Here is an 18,783-nt window from a genome sequence, read left to right on the forward strand (position 1 = left end):
GTGTCCAAACTTTTCAGAAAGCGGCCCAGGTTTGGTAAGCTGAAAATGTGTGAGGGCCGACTATCGGTATTCTTTGATCAGTCTATAATACATTCACTGATGAGCGTCGCGACCTCCTAGCTCGCCTTTGTAGCATTTTCATTTGACCCGCAGGGTCTCGTGACAAAGTCTTACTGTGCCGTTAAAACAGCTCCCAGTTGCTTCACCTTTTCACAGTAAGCATGTTTTGTCTGGCAGTACCTCTTAAAATTAGAATCTTTGAAAACAGCACATTGTGGCAAATAAGGCGGACATAGTTGCTTTGGACGCTGAAAACACACTCCATTTTCCACTTGTCCCAGAAGCGGCGCCCCTCACAGTCAAATTTCTTTTTTTTTTAAATTTACAGTCATGGGTCAAATTAGGGTGGGCTAAAATTCTCACAGAAAATCAAAGGCAAGGTGGCCAAAGGGAGACTGCCATCATCTGGCCAAATGGTGATTAATTTGGTGATTAATTTTGTACAAATTTATTTTAAACAGCGTTCATGTTTCTGTCCAATTTGGGTTTTTTGGGTGCGCCTTGTATATTGGAAAATACAGTCATTCCGCGTTTTGACAGGACTCACTAGTGCCGGGATCTACATCAGAGTCTTTGGCGCAGGCGAACTCTGAGGAGATTTCTCGTGAAATTTCTCTTAGCGCCTCGTGCAGATCGTTTCCTCCCTGACACGTCGACGCCGACATGATCTCCGAAGTCGGAGGGGAAGCGTCCTCGAAAACCAGAGCTGCCGAAGTGTCACGTGGAAATTTGTCGTCAGGGTCTTGAGTCTGAAATAAGAATATTATATTAAAAATTAATACACTAAAAAATGTACCGGTACATACATTTGAATTTAAAAAAATAAGACTTAGAATTTTGACACCAATGAACACATATAAATTTAATTGTTTTTTTTAGATTAGTAATGCACCATTTTATAAAATGTAATTTACCGTTTTGGAAACTGAGAAAATGACAATGAAAAAAATAAATCAAGGTTATTTCCACTTACACAGGCATACAAAGATCTTTGAAGATTCAAGATGCCTCACTCTTACATTTTATTTTGTGAAAATAAAAGTAAAAATAAAAAAAATAATTATGATAAATTGAGAGTGCTGTTATTTCACACAAAAGCCCTTGTAAATGTCCATTGTATCATTTTTTTGTGTGCAACTAAGATAAATGAACCGGATAATAAAAACAAAAATGGAAAACTCAACATAGATTAGAAAAAAAATAAAAAATAATGTTTTATTGTAGTTGCATTTGATGTCTAAAAAGTGATATACAAATACAGTTTATTGGATTATGTGAAGGTAGAAATTGAACAAATGAAGACAAAAAAGCAAACGGAAAAAAACAAAATTGTGGACCGAATACCACATAGTGTATGTATTTTGGACAAAATTGTAATCTTTGAATGATAAAGATCAGATTTAAATTCAATTTAAAAAAGCACAGTCTGTTAGCTACAAAACTTCTTGTAGTTTCCAATCACGCAAGCATACAAAGATCTTGAAGGCTTACAGATGCCACACTTCAATATTTTTGACAAAGGTTCCCAAATATTTTTTTTAATAAAACCCTCTGAGCTTAAGCGAATGATAATGGACTTCACCTCATTCTTTTTGGCTTTAAACGCCGTCATGTCATAAAGTGTGCAATATCCAATCAAGCAACTCCCAGGATAGAGCGCCGGAATCTCATTGGGCGAGAGGAGGGCCTCCATGTTTTCTGGCAGGTACCAGTCGACCCGCACATCAGTTAGCACGGGCTCGAGCGCTTTCTTCAGAGACTTGATGAGCTAATCAAGAACAATAAAAGTATGTGAAATGCATTGTTTGGCCTCCAGGTGGCGGTGAAACAGACCTTAGGTTGCAGTCTTTCATCCTCCTCCAGAAACTCACTAGTTCCTCCCGATAGCTTGGCGATGCCCTGCAGGAGTCGCCGGCACGCTCGAGGACCGAGACCCAAACCGAAACATCTGTGGAGATTATTAAAGGAAAATTGTAAACATCTCATTAAATCGGGAGTGTCTAATCTTTTCAAAAAAACGGGCTGGATTTGGAAAGCTGAAAATTCGTAAGGCCCACTATTCAGAGCTTGGCAATCAGCATTGTGACCTCGTGGCTCGCCTTAGTAGCATTTTCATTTATTCTCGTGAAAAAGCGCTGCTGTGCCTCTTGTTATTTTTTTTAAAAAACAGCCAAAGTCTCTTGGCAAATTAGGTACTTGCTTCGGGTTTGAGCATTAAAAGACTCCAATTTCCACTTGTCCTGGAAGCTGCGGCCCTCACAGTCAACTTTCCTTTTTTTATCAACAGTCAGCATGTCGGAAATTGAGTGGGGTAAAGTTCTCACAGAAAGCCAAGGGCAAGTTGGCCAAAGGGCATCTGGTGAAATGGTTAATTTTTTTATAGTGCAAGTTTATTTTCAACATTAGTGACGTACTGCACATTATTAATTTAATGACAGAGGCCAGGGGCCAGTGAAAATGTGATACCGGGGCGCAATAGGCCCCTGGGCTGGACTTTGGACCTGACTGTAATAAAACAAGGGCACCCTAAAAAAGGAGTTCACTCAGGCCTGATTGGACCATGTCTGCCATCTAGTGGTGAATAGTGATATTAAAGCACCAAATGGTTAACGTTGATAAACGTTTAACAATCATCATACAATTACATTCTGCAGAATCCCGGGATAGAGCGACCCCACCCATGACGTTTCCCTCACTAGTTGCTAAGTTCCAACTAGGACCTGTTGTAGGTAGAATCCATGTCGTAAAAACCTTTATTTTTTTACTATCATCAAACAATTAAATGTTGTAGACCCCAGGTTACGTTGACTTCCCCATACTAATTCTTCCTTAGTTTTTGCTGAGGTCATGCTCCAAAATTTTTAGTTTTTTTTTTATGATTATTATTCCAGTAAGCTAATATTTTTGCACCATTGTTACGACGTACTATGTTTTCCTTGCACTATTATTATAACTTCGGCAAGTTTCTAAGCACTACGTTGTAAATATTTTTGCCAATTTATCAGTCTTTTCTTTTTTTTCTCTTTTTTAAGTCTTTATTATATGTTTACCCTGGAGTGCCTTGTCTAATATTGTTGCATACAATGTTTCACTACGTTGTTATCAATAATAATAAAGACAATTCATTTAATTCAATTCAGTAGACCCCTGGGATATGGCCACCGCGCTTTCCAACGTTTACACTTTACAATGTGGATTATAATACTTTGCGGCCCCTCTTTATCGAATTTCTCCAGACATCAACAACAAATTTGCCCAAAAATGAATAAACCCACAGTTAGCTACAGCTAAAAGATGCCTGTCTCCTTTTGGCTGATGAAAATGCAGATATATGGTCTGCTAAATTAGCTCCCACAATGCCATTCCTTCCTTCAGTTGAAAATCTCGTCTACTCTGTAAAAACTTTATTACAATATTGTATTTGTGTACTGTATTTAACCGTTAAGAGTACTAAAGCCTGTAATGAGGCTTAACAAGTTTCTCTTAAACAGTGGGTGGCGCGTGTGACATCAGGGATTTTTTTTCTTAACCATGCAAGAATAACGTGCTGCTTAGTCTGACTCAAAGGTAGGCAGGAAAGGATTACACAATTCACTGTTTTGGTGCAGACGTCATGGTTGCCATGGCCCCCAATTGGCCCCGTCCATGTGGCACCAGCTGCGGCTCATTGACAGATTGGCTTCCCTCCTATTTAAACCCAGTCCTGTCACTCTCCTTTGGTCAGTCTGTCTGCGAATCTCCGTGTATACAAGGCAAGCCTTTATTCGACCCTGACTCCCGCCTGTCCCGTTTGTCTCCAGCTACGACCCGTTTTGATCCCGACCACGCCTGCTCTTCCGTCCCGACTTACCACCCGTTTTTGATCCCGACCACGTCTGCTCTCCCGTCCCGGCTTGCGACCTGTTTCCGACCCCGACCACGTTTTTGCTCTCCTGTCCCGGCTACCGACCAGTTTTTCCGTCCCTGACACCGTCATCACTCGCTACCGAAGATCCACTTCCGTGTTCGGATCACAACCCGAGTGCGAGAGCAACTTGCTTCCCGCGTCCAGCGAACACCGGCTCGTGGGCGCAGCCCTTCCTCTTTCCTTTAATAAAACTTGTGGTAAACGTTACGCAATTGGGTTCCGTTTCCGTTCTGGTCCTGACAGTAGGGACTAATAATAATTCATTTCAGAAATAATATGAAAATAATTCCTGATCATTTAAATAAATAGTGTTATACCACCGTTTATGGGTCAATGATTTCATGATTGCTTCCCAGTTTCTTCCCACGTTCCTGTTTTCTAAGACTACCAGGGCTCGTGTCTACAATGTCATTTTATGCTTTTGTGTGGTTCAATTCTCCTTTGTCATGTAGTTAGTTTGTATGAAATATGTACATTATTTATCAGTGTGTCTCTACTGTTTTCTTTCTGGACTGATCAATCATTATTCATATCAGTGAACTGAAAAATCGATCATTTAAAGCTCAAATACAATTATGTTTAGAGTATTACTTCCTTCAAGCTCCACTTTTTTTAGTCACGGTTTAAAGTTTGAAGTCTCATATGGTCATAGTAATTAATTGCATGTAAGACAAATACCAAAATATGTCAATTTGGAAGACTTGTGGGTAGGTCGGTTCAAGCGCAGAATACTAATCAGACCATTATGTTGTTTTTGTGCACGATTGAGGAAACTGTGAGGGAGGGGTCAATGGAGGAATGACTTTTATTAGTGTGGGGAGCGCTTAAGCAGATTCATGGGTGCAGCTGAAATATGGATCAGCTATTTTGGGTTCTGTGTCTCATTTTTTGTTGTGTGGAAAATGGACCAGTACCTGCCGGCGCAGTTGTTCCGCCGGACCATCTCCAGAACCTTTGCAACGTTGTTTTTGGCGCCGTCGGTAATAACAAAGATTTGACGGGGGTAGGTTCGCTCCATGGGCTGGCGGTAGAGCCAGGACAGCGCCCCTAGCAGGCCGTTACCTCGCACGTTGGTCCTCATCCTCTGGATGTACTCGCAGGCCTGCATCAGGGTCACCTAAAGAAAAAACATTCTACTTTTCTATTATCTAAACATCGCTAACTAGCCCTCCTTCCCCCTATTTTTAACATGCGTTCTGCCGTCCCCTGCTCACAGCTCACAAAAGTTGAATAGGGATAATGGATCTCGGCTGCACGGGTGCTTATCTTTTTCGCTGGAAATATTAGAAAAGAGAACTGCCAGATGCGACACAAATTTGCTTTTTCTGGCCCCCTGCTCTCGAGTGGGGATAATGGATTGTGGCCAAAACCGCGTAGTCCATTTCAGGCAGGCCACAAATAACCCGGCCTGAAGTAAAAGTGTTCTGCTGGCCCTTGCTTTCAGCTCACAAAAGTTGAATAGGGATAATGGATTTCGACTGCAGCTACAGGTTCACTCAATTAAGTTAATTGGTCAGGTTCCGGCTGGTTTGGGCCTTTATACCCGCAGGCAGGGTCGGGCTGGAGGTTTTAGGCCGGATCTTACCTCGAAGGCAAAGTAACGCACTGCTTTTGGCCGTCAGGAACAGTAATGCCGTTGCAACGGAAGAAAATAATAATTATTGAGATTACCCTATTACTGAAAAATAACGTCGTTACGTAACGGCATTATTTATAACGACGTTATTCCCAACACTGTATATGATATATAAGAATGATTCTGTTTATAATCCAGGAAATGTGATAAATCATGCAAAAATGGAAGAGAAATTTGGGACAAGAGTGGCACCAAAACAAAAAATGTGTTCAACTTTTAAAATATTTCCTCAGTGGGCCAGATTAAAAAGCCCAACTGGCCTTATGTGGCCCGTAAGCCCTATTTTGGTCCAAACAGAAATCCCATAAAGGTCACACTCTGCTCAGGTGAGGCGGCACAAAACATTTTGTTCTCACGTGGGCTGAACCTGATCCTTTGTTGCCACGGAAACCGGGAGAACGGACCTGCTGTGTGATTAAAAAGCAGGCGGTCCTAAATGAGTGGAAAACATCTGCCTTGGGGCAACGTACAGCTCCATTATCCCCCCACGAACCCACCCCCTTCCTAATTTCCACTCACATCGGTGCAGAGTTTGCTAGCTGTGAAGAGAGGCTTTAAGGGGTTGGTGCCGAAGCCCGCCATGTTGAGGAGGGTACCCGTAGGGATGCTCTTTAGCGCCACCGCCAGGGCTTCCTGCAATCAATCAATAAATCAATCACTCATTCAAACAAAATATCAGTTTGTCAATCAAGCAACCAGCTAACCCAACAACCCACCTAGTAACCAAATAATCCAAATCATACCCGAGTTAGGGCGTCCCCACCATACAAAGTTTTCACTTACCGATGTGGAATACGATATTTTTCGACCCCTGGTTAAGGCATTTTACCTACCATACGACATCAACAACTAATTATTTTGTGTGCTAAAAAACGTACAATCTTGATAGTCTTAAGATGTTTGTCAGCTATTGGTCAGGTGTTCGGATTGCATGAACAGTAAACCCCTGGGATACGGCAAACCCGTTTTACGAAGTTTTAACTTTACAATGTTTTTTCTGCCCACCATAACGATGAATGATGATTTAAAAATGTTGAATTTTGCAAGTTGGTGCGTACGCCTGTCTGCTATTGATCCATGCCATATACTGTAAGATCCTGGTCTGCTATTTATTTACGTTACAGCGTCATAAGGATGCGGATAGGCTATTGGCTGAACTCTCTCCCACAATGCCTTTTATTCACTTCGTTTATTTCAGAATCTTGTGAAACAAACTGTCATGATTTCCGATTCAGAGCACCTGCGACTGCTTGATTGGCGCCAACAACCTGGACAGGTGATTGGCTGATGCACTCTTTTTAAACCCCCGGCTTCCAAGAGGAAGCCGTCAGATCGTTAAGCGAACTGTTGCCACCAGCTCAGTAAGCCTTTTCGTCCGACTCTGTTCCTGCCCTGCTTTTCTCTGCCTGATCTTCGTTGCCAACCTGTTTACAGACCTGACTTCGCCCCGTTCTGCCTGCCTGTTACCTGACCTGTTTTGCCCCGTTACCTGCCTGCTTCCTGTTGCCGATCTCGTTTCCGAACTTGACACCGCCTTTGCTCTCCAGTCTTGGCCAACGACTTGCTATTCCCGCCTGTCTCCGATCCTCTTCGCCAGACACGGAAGTGCCACTTCCGCACCTCTCGCTCCTTTTGTCCGTCAGCCATTGGATCGTGAAAGCAAGCCCTGCTCTCCCTCTTTATTAATAAAAACTGAGAAAACGAGCGCTATTGGGTCATGTGTCCGTTTCTGGTCTGTGTCACAAACTTTTTTTGTTGATTTTGTTTACCTATGAGACCCAAGGCGTGCAGTGATGATTAAATGGGGAAGCAAAAACATGATAACAATGGAAACAAAGCTTGGGATAACAAATACGAAAAAGGGACATGCATCGTTACCCTAGCTAAGGACGAAAGTAACAAATCGAGAAAATTATTTAAAATAAGGAGGTGGTTAAAGTGAGGAAATCTTCTAAGGGCAAGAAAGTGAATGTTTTGAAATCCCACCACTGCATCCACACACTTACTCTACTGTACCAGCTCAAGTCACATCATGCAAAATATAATGTTTATTTAACAGGGATATTTATTTGGGATGTTAAATAATCCTATGCAAATATATTGCACATGAGGGTGGTAGGGCCACCATTTACTGTGTTGTGTCTTGGGCAAGTACAGCCTGGTGGCGCCCATCTCTCCAGGCCAACACATGCTGCCACCTAGTCTTGATAAACATTTTTGTAATTCCAATGTTTATTTCTGGGGTACCCGGGGTTCAGAAGGCATCGGCTACGCGTTGACATAGGTCTCAATACCCCGCTATAAGGCACCGTAAACTTTTTTAAGAAAATGTCTTTTTTAACATTTGAAAAAAATGCAGTCATGAGGGTTGATAGGGTGGTCGTTTTGGTTGTAACATTTCTCAGAATTCACTGTGTGAATATAACTTTTTATATTCCTAAATATAAAAACAACCTTTCACACACACACACACATGTAGTAACGGTTCATGTACGTTTATCAGTTTTGTACTCTTTTATTTTGAAGTTGCATTTCCGGTGTATTTATCTGTTTCCTGTGTGACTAAAGTTAACTAGACACACGGGGGCGCCCAGTGTGGCCGGGAGCCCAGCCGGGGCGAGTGGCGTTCGGGCCATCACCAATGCTAATAAATTTTATTTACCTTAATGCTTGTTTTTATTTGTTTAATTCTGCCAACATAGAGTTCATATAAGTTTTAACTTTATCAATTGTCCACCCCAATAAGTCTTATTCCACACCGTAAAGTGAAAACGATGTAAGGCGAGGTCGCCGCATCCCGAGGGTCTCGATCTCACTTTGATACGACGGACGTTGACCGCGCTCATGGCGGCGCTCCAGTCGACGAGAAAGAAGATCTCTCGGGTGGCCCGGTTCAGTTCTTGAGGTTCCCCCGAGAAATTGGGGCAGAAATTCAGCATCAGAACCGGGTTGCTCAGGATGTCTTTGTGGTAGCGCTTACGCACAAACTCCACCTGCCACAGAAAGTAACACATACTCTTATATTACTTTATTAGACACTCAGTAATAATTAAAATAAGCTAAACCTAGTATTATAAGTATGTTCTTTATAAGCATTCACCACTCAAAATAAACCAATCCTGACATTATAAGTATTTTTCTTGGAAAGTGTTCAATTGTCAAAATAAAACAACCCTGATGTTCTTCTTTGCCAGCGTTAAGAACTCAACATAAAACAACCCTTTTTCTTTGCGAGCCTTCAATAGTCAAAACAAAAAACCCTGACATTATAAGCCTTCTTCTTTGCAAGTGTTTGAAGTCAAACAAGCCAACCCTGGCATGATACGTATTTTCTATTGCAAGGAGGAAAAAAATATTCTTACACGAATTCCTAAAAAAAACAATACATTCTGGTCTTATCAGTAACATTAACACGATTAGAAAATGGTAAAAATGACCAAAACAGTCATCACAAATAGATCAACCATGGCGTTACAAACATACCTTTTGCAAGTGCTCAGTAATAATTAAAATAAACCAACCCTGGACTTCTAAGCATTTTTCTTTGCAAGTGTTCAATAGTCAAAAAAAGACAACCTAGCAGTTTTAAACATTCATTTGAAAGCATTAAAATAAACCCTTCCTGGAATTGTAAATATCGTATTATTGCAAGCATTCAATAGCCAAAACAAACCAACCCCAGCTTTAAGATAATAATTATTAGTAAGTATTCAAAAGTCTAAATAAACCAACCCTGAATCGATACATTTATTTTTTGAAAGCGTTCTCTATTTAATTTCAACCAACCCTGGCCTCATAATCAATCTTTACGAGCATTCAATACTCAAAATAAACCAAACCTGTCCTTATGAACACTTTTTTGCAAGTGTTCCATAGTCAAAAAAGCCAACCCTAACATTGTAAGCATTGTTCTCTGCGAGCGCTCCATGCTAAAAATAAAAAAAAAACTGGGACGATTGGCATTCTTTTATGCAAGTGTTAAATAGTCAAAATAAGCTAACCCTGCTGTTACACACATTCTTGATTGCAAGCAGAATAAAAACAAATGTGAAAGAAAATTCCTAATGAACATGAAAGGATTTTCTTATTTAAAACTCGAATCCCAAGGTGGGAAAATCATTACTTGTGAGCGTTTAATATTCAAAATAACACAACCCTGTCTTTATACACATTCTTTATTATTGTGAATGTTCAATAAAACAACTCTTTCTTACAAGGATTTAATTTTCTTAATAAGGCAACCCTGGTATTTAAGCAATATTCTTTGCAGGCATTCAACACTAAAAATAAACCTACCCTGGCATTATAAACATTCATCTTTGCGTTCAATAGTCAAAATATGCCAACTTTGGCATCATAGGCCTTTCTATTTGCAAGTGTTCAATAGTCAAAATAACCCAAACCCTTGTGATTTAAGCATTCTTCATTGCAAGCAAAATTTCGGCCAACCTTCCTCTCAGCTTCGGGATCTTTTCTGGTGCTGCGCAGGAAGTCGCGTCGAGCGAGGATTTGCCGCTCGTACTGGTGAAAAGAAAGTCGTCCTTTCTCCACGACGACCAACGGGCTGTGAGGTTCTGCCGAGAAAACCAAAAACAGCGTTATCCAAGGACGATATCGAAGTATCGGCGCTCACCACTGAGGTGCAGGATGATCTCGATGTGTCGGTCGTAGGGATGCTCCTGGGCTAGCGTGATGTACGTGGCCCAGGCGCTTTGGGCGCTCGGGTCGGCGTCCGCTCGAAGGGCGTGAGTTGGGCTCTCCAGACCTGAGTTACGGTCGGAAATTGGAAAAAAAACAACCCTCAAAAACACAAATAGAGATATAAAGGAGATTATTCTTTTTTATATGAAAATTAAAATATATAAAAAATTGAAATTAAAAATACTAAGAAAATCCAAAATACATATTATAAAAATAAATATTCCAAAATACATAATTAGATAAATATACAAATATACAAAAGTAAAATAATATAAAGTCAGCAAAATAAATAGATAAAAATACATAAATATATCAAAAAATATATAAAAAAAATAATATAATAGAAAATTCAAAATAAAATTAAATAAAAATAAAAATCTTAACATAAAAATACTGGGTGTTTCAAATAATATGATACCCTTAACCTACATGATTAAGGCAAGTAATGATGTTGAAGATTTATTCTTTCCAATCTGAATGAGTCATTCAAAAGCATTTGGATTATGAAAACGAGTTGACAAAATATTCTATATGCTATTTTTCTTTCTTTTTATATACCAATTATCTACTTGTGATCGTTATAACAGGTCAAATGATATCAAATCTGTATATAAACATTAAATATCATACTTTTTTATTATAAAACAATACAAAAATAAGATATATAAAGCCGAGTCATACCTTACTAACATACCTAATAAAAGCAAAATGCAAGCAAGTACCTGCCAGAAGACAAGCACCTCGAACCAATAGTTGGAAGTTAAGTTCATAAGGCGCCAAACTGGCCGCCGGTCTGCTAAAGATGGCGTGGGCGTAGTATTGCCGCTCGGAATCCGCAACTCGATCAGATTTTCCAGAAGTGCCGCTAAAACAGCTGGTCGGGCTGGTGACAAACACGGAAACGACAAAAAACACTTTTTAGGAGATCTAGTGCATGCAAGTGGCGATAACTGCACAGAATATTCAAATTAGTTTGGAGTAAGGTGCTTATTTTGTCCACCTGGCGTCTTCGGATTTCCCAGCAATTTCACTTTTCCCGGCGGCCATATGGCTGACCACAGGCGTCAGTAATGCGGGGTAAACAATGCGGATGGCTCCATTTTCCAAGGTGGGTAGTTCCAAGGAGGTCTTCACGACGATGGACACCACGTCCATGGGCCCGATCATCCCCGTGCCCACCATGAAGGTAGTTCGTTCCAGGTCTTCATCCAGGATGAGATGCCCTGAGAGAAAAACACTTGAATTTCTCTATCACAAACTGGAGGCAGCCTAAAAAAAACACTGAAATGCAAACTAGGGTAAAATGGATCCATTTCCTGCTACTTTTGTATTGTCTTTTAACAGAATGAGCCAATTTATGCATAGTACCTTATACATTTTAGAAACTTATTTCTCTAAAAAATTCCTTTCAGCTATTTATATTTTTGTTTTTTTATTTTACAATTATTTGTTTTTAATGTATTTCTTTTACATATTTTGTTTTTGTCATTTTACTTTTTTTTGTGACTTATTTTTCAAGTATAATTCTATAAGGGATTTTTCTTTGTGTTATTTGGAAATTTGAAAAAAAATATATATTTTTTTGTACTTATTTCTCCAGTAATTATGTCTCGCGTTGTAGGTTTTTTTCCCTATTTTAAAATGTTATTTTTAAATAAATCTATTTCTGTTAGATGTTTATTTGCTGGATTTTTTTTTATTTTACTTTTTAAACATATTTGTCTTGCTTGTACATTTTCTTCCAGGATTTAAATGTTTTTTTTTCTTTTGTATTTTTTTCTTTCTCTCGCACAATTATTTTTCAGATTTTTTTATAATTAATTTTTAATGTCATTTTTTCTTTTGTTTCCATTTTTTTTAGCTTTTCAAGATGTCACAACTGGAACAAGCAGTGGACCTAAATGCGTAACGTTTCACACAATGCTTTGTTAAGGGATCGGGGAAGTCAGGGCGAGAGGAAAAAGGAGGAGCGGAAAGCCCTCACGGCCGGTGACTGGTGCCAAGTCGGGTAGCCGGGACAGAAGAACGAAGCGTGGTGTTAGATCGGGAGCAGATCAGGGAGCCAGGACAGGAAAACGAAGCGTAGTTTGGGATCAAAAGCAAGTCGGGAAGCCGGGACAGGAAAACGAAGCGTGGTCGGGGTTCGGAAGCCAGTCAGGTAACCGGAGATGATCGGAAAGCAGGGACAGGGGATCGATATGGGGGACGGAATCAGGCAGGATACAGGATCAGGTCGGAATCAAAGCGGGAGCCAGAGTCAAAAAGTGCTTGCCTTGCATGTGCTGAGGTTCGCTGACAGACTGACAAAGACGAACAAGAATGAAGTGCTTAAATTGGGAGAGGGATAATTAGGGAAGAAGTGGCAGCTGGGGCTAAAAGAGTGAGCGCAATTGAGGGCAATTAGCGGGCAAGTGACAAAATCGTGACATTCTTTTTTTTCATTTTTACTTCATTTTAATTCTATTGTACAAATATTTCCCCGATGTTTGTATTATTATTTTACTTATCTTTTACATATTTCTCTTGACATATTTTAAGGATTTTTTATGTTATTGTATTATTTTTAAAATGATTTTACTTGTTTTTTTGTGGGGGATCTTTAATACTCCCCCCCTTATTTTCTTGTATACTTATTTCTTCATTGCAATCCCTTTTTTCCGTCTTATGACAGTGGTTTTTATTTTTAAAAGGAAAAAACACAAAAGATTAATAAAAGGATCAACTATCTGTTTGATTAGATTTTGATAATTTAAACTCTGTCGCATTGGCAGAGAATTTTGCTTATTTTCAATATCATTTTTGTATTACTATTAAAATTTTTATTTTGCATAAACAAAATAAACAATAAACAAATTTTGGTAAATGTTGCTCATATTGTGAAAAAAAAAATTGTCACTTAACCATTGTTGCATCGCATGTCCAAGTCCAAGCTACCACAGCAGTTCCACTCCCGTCCATCTGCGGCAGTAGGGAGGCAGCAGGCATCCAGGCAGCAATCGTTCAGCTTTCCTCGGTTCTGAATCTGGACGCCCAGCAGACGCCCGGCGATGGCTGCCTCGAAGCCCACCACCACTTCCTTTTCGCCCAGTGGGTACACAAACACTCCTACGACGGAAGAAAAACAAATACTGTTATCATTCGATTCTTCGCATTTCACACTTGTTTTAAGAGGCATGCCCTTCTGACCCGGATATAATAAAATGCTTGGATCTATTATCCTTAGTGGACCATAGCTGGGAGCAAGAGCCGACAGAGTGCTTTTTATCCGGTTCAGGCTGGTGCCAAGTGTGCCATTATAGCCCACCTAAAATGAACTGAACTGTTTTGGACACATTCCTTTATACCCATTCGACAATTGCTGATATAAGGGGCTGAGAGAGAAAATTGGTATTATGTATCGTGATTCTTTTTTTTCTGAAATGAACATCACAAATGTAGCCAGGATTCATTAGCCCCAATCACATATTGCTGCCAGTGGTGACCGGCAGAAGGCACTTTTGTCGGAGTGTGTGCCGTCCTGGGTCACGTTAAATGAACTGCACTGTTTTGGCCACGATCCATCGTCCGTGGTCAATTAGCGCTGGTTTGGGGCAGAGCGCATTTATTTTATTTGGGCCGACTAATCCTGCCATTGTGGCCCGCTCAAAACGAACTGCACTGTTTTGGCCACAGTACATTATCCCCAGTTCCCCCTTATCTTGCATATTGAAATGCTATTTCTCGGATTTTCGCATATCGCAGGGGGGGGGTTCTTGTCCCCATTAACTGGAATAAACAGGAATTGCAGTAATTGAGTGTTCCAAAAGTAAGGAGGTCGGAATCACTCGCCTTCTACGGGTTCTTTCTCCACGTTGGCGTAGGTGAGGTGGGCAGTGATGCCCAATGAGCATCCCACGGCGCACGACTTGATGCAAGACGACTTGAGGAGGAGAGGATCCCATGTGGAGCGGTTCCTTAGGCCCACCATCTTTTCTGCTTTCAGAACGTTTCCATTTCCAGCAGATATTCTTTACAGAAAAGAAACTAAACAGGAAGAGTTTGCTTCAATTATTTGGAAATGAGATTTCTAATCATGTAGAAATGCACAGTAAAAAATCTAGTTGGCAAGGAACCATGCTTGGTTTGAGGATTACTTTTACGTTATCATTATTCATGTTTTATCATCTTTTTTTGTGAAAAGATCTTGCTTTTTTCAAGGATTTTTAATTATATTACGTGTAACTTGTCACGGTTGCCATGGCGGCACATGGGCCAGCTGTGGCTCATTGACAGATTGGCTTTCCGTCTATTTAAACTCATTGCTCTCATTCTTCCTGGTCAGTCCGTCAACGAACCCCTGCCCGCAAGACGTGGGTTTTAACTCGGTCCTCTTTCCTGTTGGCATTTCCTGTCTGGTACTTTTCCCATTTACTTTTGCCCTGTTTAATATCGGTTTCCAGTTTTGTTCCCGTCTATTTTTGTCCGGTTTATTATTTTCTCCAGTTTTCGTTCCCGTCTAGTTTTTCCTGTTTTATTTTGATATCCTGTTTCATTATCAATCCTGTCTGTCCCATCCTGTCCGGTATCAACCCCATCTGTCCGATATTTACTTGGGCAATTGGTATCGATCGTCAGCCTCTGGCTTCCTACCATTTCACAGACTGCTGCCTAACGTGCATGACTCCCCAAAATAAAAGGCTTGTGTGAGAAATATCACCCGTTTGGGTCCTGACCCTGTTCTGGTTCATGACATATCTATAGTACAATTCATTTAAATTATTATTTCATGTTCCACTTTTCATTTTTTTATAATTTATTTAGCACAAATTATGTTTCAGTATTTAAGAACTTTTATTTGACTGATTTTATTGATTTATTTCCATACTTATTTCGCAAGCAAAATTAATTTCTTGAAGTGTTTTTTAACTTATTTCTTTGGTTATTCCCCCAACCCCGGATTTCAGGTATATTTTATTCCTGTCATGGTCGCCGTAGCGACCGGTCTGCCCCGCCCCCTGGGCACCAGCTGAAGCAGATCAGCTAATTGCGTGGCTGCTATTTAAGGTTGGGTGGTGGGTATAGCGGGTGTTGGCTCATTATACCTTTTCTGTTCTGTTATGCCTTGTCCTGTTTAGTTTAAGTCGGAGGAAACCTGTACCTGACCATTCTGAGTGTAAGAATGTTTTTGTTCTGTTTTGTCCCGGAGTTTTTGGACAACTTTTATTTTGGTAAATAAAAGCTTTGATCGTACGCAATTGAGTTCTCCCTCCCTGCCTCCTGCCTCCGTTCTGGTCCGGTCACCCCTTCCACCTCGTGACAATTCCACAACTGTTTCTGTTTATCCATCCATCCATCCATTATCTGCACCACTTATCCTCAGTAGGGTCGCGGGGGTGCTGGAGCCCATCCCAGCTATCTTCGGGCAGTGAGCAGGGGACACCCTTAACTGGTTGCCAGCCAGCTGCAAGGCACACAGAGACAGACAACTCACTCGCCCATTCACACCTAGGGACAATTTGGACCGGCCAATTAACCTGACATGCATATTTTTGGAATGTGGGAGGAAACCGGAGTGCCCAGAGTAAACCCACGTAAGCACAGGGAGAACATGCAAACTCCACACTGGAAGGTTTGATCTCATGACCTCAGAACTGTGCCGCACACATGCTAACCACTGTGCTGTTTTTGTTTAGTCCTGCATTATTTGTTTTTCTGTATCATAGGGATAATCTTGTGTTACTTTTTTAAAACTCATTTCTGTCTCAAAAAACATTTTTTCTTCTTCTCCTTTTATGTGTATTACATCTTTAACCACTCCGGTTTCCTCCCACATTCCAAAAACATGCATTTCAGGTGAATTGGCCGGTCCAAATTGTCCCTAGGTGTGAATGAGCGAGTGAGTTGTCTGTCCCCGTGTGCCCTGCGATTGGCTGGCAACCAGTTCAGGGTGTCCCCTGCCCACTGCCCGATGATTGCTGGGATGGGCTCCAGCACCCCCGCGACCCTACTGAGGATAAGCGGTGCAGCTGATGAGATGAGACATCTTTAACCACCTCCCTTGCCCCCCAGGAAAGTGAGAATGCTCACTATTGCAAAATGTACAAAGCAGCTCTTACACCCTTTTTTTCCTCCGCTGCTTAGCAACCAGTGGTTTCATTTCGTCAATCATTAACAGAACAGGTCAACACTCACTCATCTCGGCATCAGGCCTTCAATAATTCCCACCAACTTTTAACCAATTGACGTATGTGCGTGTGCACACTGAGTGTTTTTTTTTTTTGTCTTAATGGCCTTTCCACTTACCCCTTTCCAACTAGATCAACAGCCTCCATCTGGCTACTGTTTCTCTCACCTCATAACAAGATAATAAAGGGAGAAAGTTGTTTGGAGGAAGGAAAATGGACCAGTCAGTCAATCTCGCCCCAAATAATTTGTTTATTTCATTTTATGTATTATAACTATCAATGAGTACAGCTAATATCATGTCACTTGAAAGAAATCAGAGTCATGTGTGACATTCTGGTTTGGAGCATGAGTATCATGTTTATAAGTAATATATTTTTTAAAGAATGGAACATCACCATCATCATATGCCGTTTCTGTGATATTTGGTGCTCATAACGATAGCTTGTCTAGTTATTATAGACTGAGTGGTTAATTAATTAAGTCGAGCTATAGTCTATCTAAAAAAATGTTTGCAGGAACTGTATAGTTATTGCAATAGTTAACCAAGTAAAATACACAAAAAAACATTTGATTTTGTGTGTGTATTTTATTATTTTATAAATATAACAAGCAGTAAAAAAAAAAGTTATTGGTCAAGGATTTTAACAATTAATGGTTATTGGTGGCAAAAAACAAACAGTTATTGTGCCACTCTTGTTTGAAAAAAATGTAATCATTTCTGCTAGTTTCAAATTAATTATTAATTACATTTAAATGTTTTTATTCAAGTTATTTACAAACACATGACTTGATTATATATGCAATGTAAATAAACAAGGGGTAAATGGTTATAGTGACATCCTTGCATGAAAGTTCAAGAGCCTTTTTTTTTTTATGTGAGCAAAGATTTGTGTGGGATGATCCCTGGCTTACCTGTTGGGCTCCAGAGACGACAAAGGGAAATTCGGCTCGCTCGCCCACCAAACATTTGGCCAGAGGCAAACACTCACCGACATGAAGTGAAGAGCAGCCTGATTCTCATCCGGACGATGGGCTGTGATGGGAGAAGCCCCATCATTCATAGTTATTGGCCTGGATGAAGAGAGAGAGAGAGGGAGAGAGAGATAATGTGGGAGCAAGAGAGAGTGTGTGTTAAAGAGAAAGAGTTAGAGACTGCAAGAGAGAGAGAGAGAGAGAGAGAGAGAGAGAGAGAGAGAGTGCAATAGAAAGTGCAATAGAAAGTGAGAGAAATAAGGAGTGAAAGTGAGCGAGAGGGCAAGAGAGTGAGAGTGAGAACAAGGGAGCAAGAGAGTGTGTGTAAAAGAGAGATTTAGAGAGTAGAAGCAAGAGAAGGATTAATTAACAGATAGATAGTTAGATAGATAGATAGATAGATAGATAGATAGATAGATAGATAGATAGATAGATAGATAGATAGATAGATAGATAGATAGATAGATAGATAGATAGATAGATAGATAGATAGATAGATAGATAGATAGATAGATAGATAGATAGATAGATAGATAGATAGATAGATAGATAGATAGATAGATAGATAGATAGATAGATAGATAGATAGATAAATAGATAGAGAAAGAGAGAGAGTGAGAGAGAGAGAGAAAGTGAGAGAGAGAAAGGATAAGAGATATGAGAGAGGGCAAGACAGAAAGAAAGTGAGAGCAAAAGATAATGTGTGGAAAATAGAGTAAGAGAATTTGAAAGAGTAATAGAGAGCAAGAGAAAGTGAGAGAAACAGAGAGAGAGAGGGATACAGATAGAGAGAAAAAGAGTGAGAGAAAGTGAGAGGGAGAGCAAGAGAGGGACAAAGTTAGAGCAAAAGAATGCGTAAAAGAAATAGAGAGAAAGAGATGAGAGAGAAAGAGAGAGAAAGTGAGAGAAATAGAGCAAAAGAGTGACTAAATGACAGAAAGAGAGAGTGTGTGTAAGAGAGAAAGGTAGTGAGAGAGAAAGAGAGAGAGAAAGGGGTGGGGAGTGCAAGAGAAAGAGAGGGAAACAGACATACAGAGAGAAAAAGAAAGAAAAAAGTAGAGGGAGGAACAGAAAGCAAGAGGGAGGGGAGGCAAGCGAAGAAAGAGACAAAGCGAGTGTCAGAAAGATTGTAAAAGAAAGAGAAAGTAAAAAAAGACAGTGCTAGAGAAAGTGAGAGCAATAAAGAGACATAACAAGAGAGGGGGAGAGAGAGAGAGGGAGAAAGAGAGAGGGAGAGAGAGAGAGAGAAACGGGTGAGGAGTGCAAGAGAAAGAAAGGGTAATAAACAGAAATACAGAGAGAAAAAGAAAGAGAGAAAGAGAGTGAGAGAGAGAGAGAGAGA

General features: G+C 40.3%; 1 protein-coding gene across 1 annotated transcript in view; it reads right to left on the reverse strand.

The window, feature by feature from the left end:
- vwa5b2 (von Willebrand factor A domain containing 5B2) overlaps nt 1–17,518 on the reverse strand; it is a 30,582-nt gene extending 13,064 nt beyond the window's left edge. The window contains exons 1-13 of the mRNA XM_088345498.1: nt 17,382–17,518; nt 14,133–14,327; nt 13,206–13,409; nt 11,305–11,527; nt 11,027–11,187; nt 10,237–10,368; nt 10,053–10,177; nt 8,420–8,596; nt 6,123–6,236; nt 4,882–5,084; nt 1,894–2,008; nt 1,643–1,828; nt 608–809 (exon numbers count right to left, since the gene is read on the reverse strand). Of these exons, the coding sequence (XP_088201624.1) occupies nt 608–809; nt 1,643–1,828; nt 1,894–2,008; nt 4,882–5,084; nt 6,123–6,236; nt 8,420–8,596; nt 10,053–10,177; nt 10,237–10,368; nt 11,027–11,187; nt 11,305–11,527; nt 13,206–13,409; nt 14,133–14,271 (1,981 nt within the window). The 5' untranslated portion in view covers nt 14,272–14,327; nt 17,382–17,518. The remainder of the gene's footprint in view (nt 1–607; nt 810–1,642; nt 1,829–1,893; nt 2,009–4,881; nt 5,085–6,122; nt 6,237–8,419; nt 8,597–10,052; nt 10,178–10,236; nt 10,369–11,026; nt 11,188–11,304; nt 11,528–13,205; nt 13,410–14,132; nt 14,328–17,381) is intronic.
- Between the last annotated feature and the right edge of the window lie 1,265 nt (nt 17,519–18,783).

This window comes from Urocampus carinirostris, chromosome 1 (genome assembly GCF_059441175.1).
Source record: "Urocampus carinirostris isolate Australia breed hairy pipefish chromosome 1, RoL_Ucar_1.0, whole genome shotgun sequence".
NCBI lineage: Eukaryota > Metazoa > Chordata > Actinopteri > Syngnathiformes > Syngnathidae > Urocampus > Urocampus carinirostris.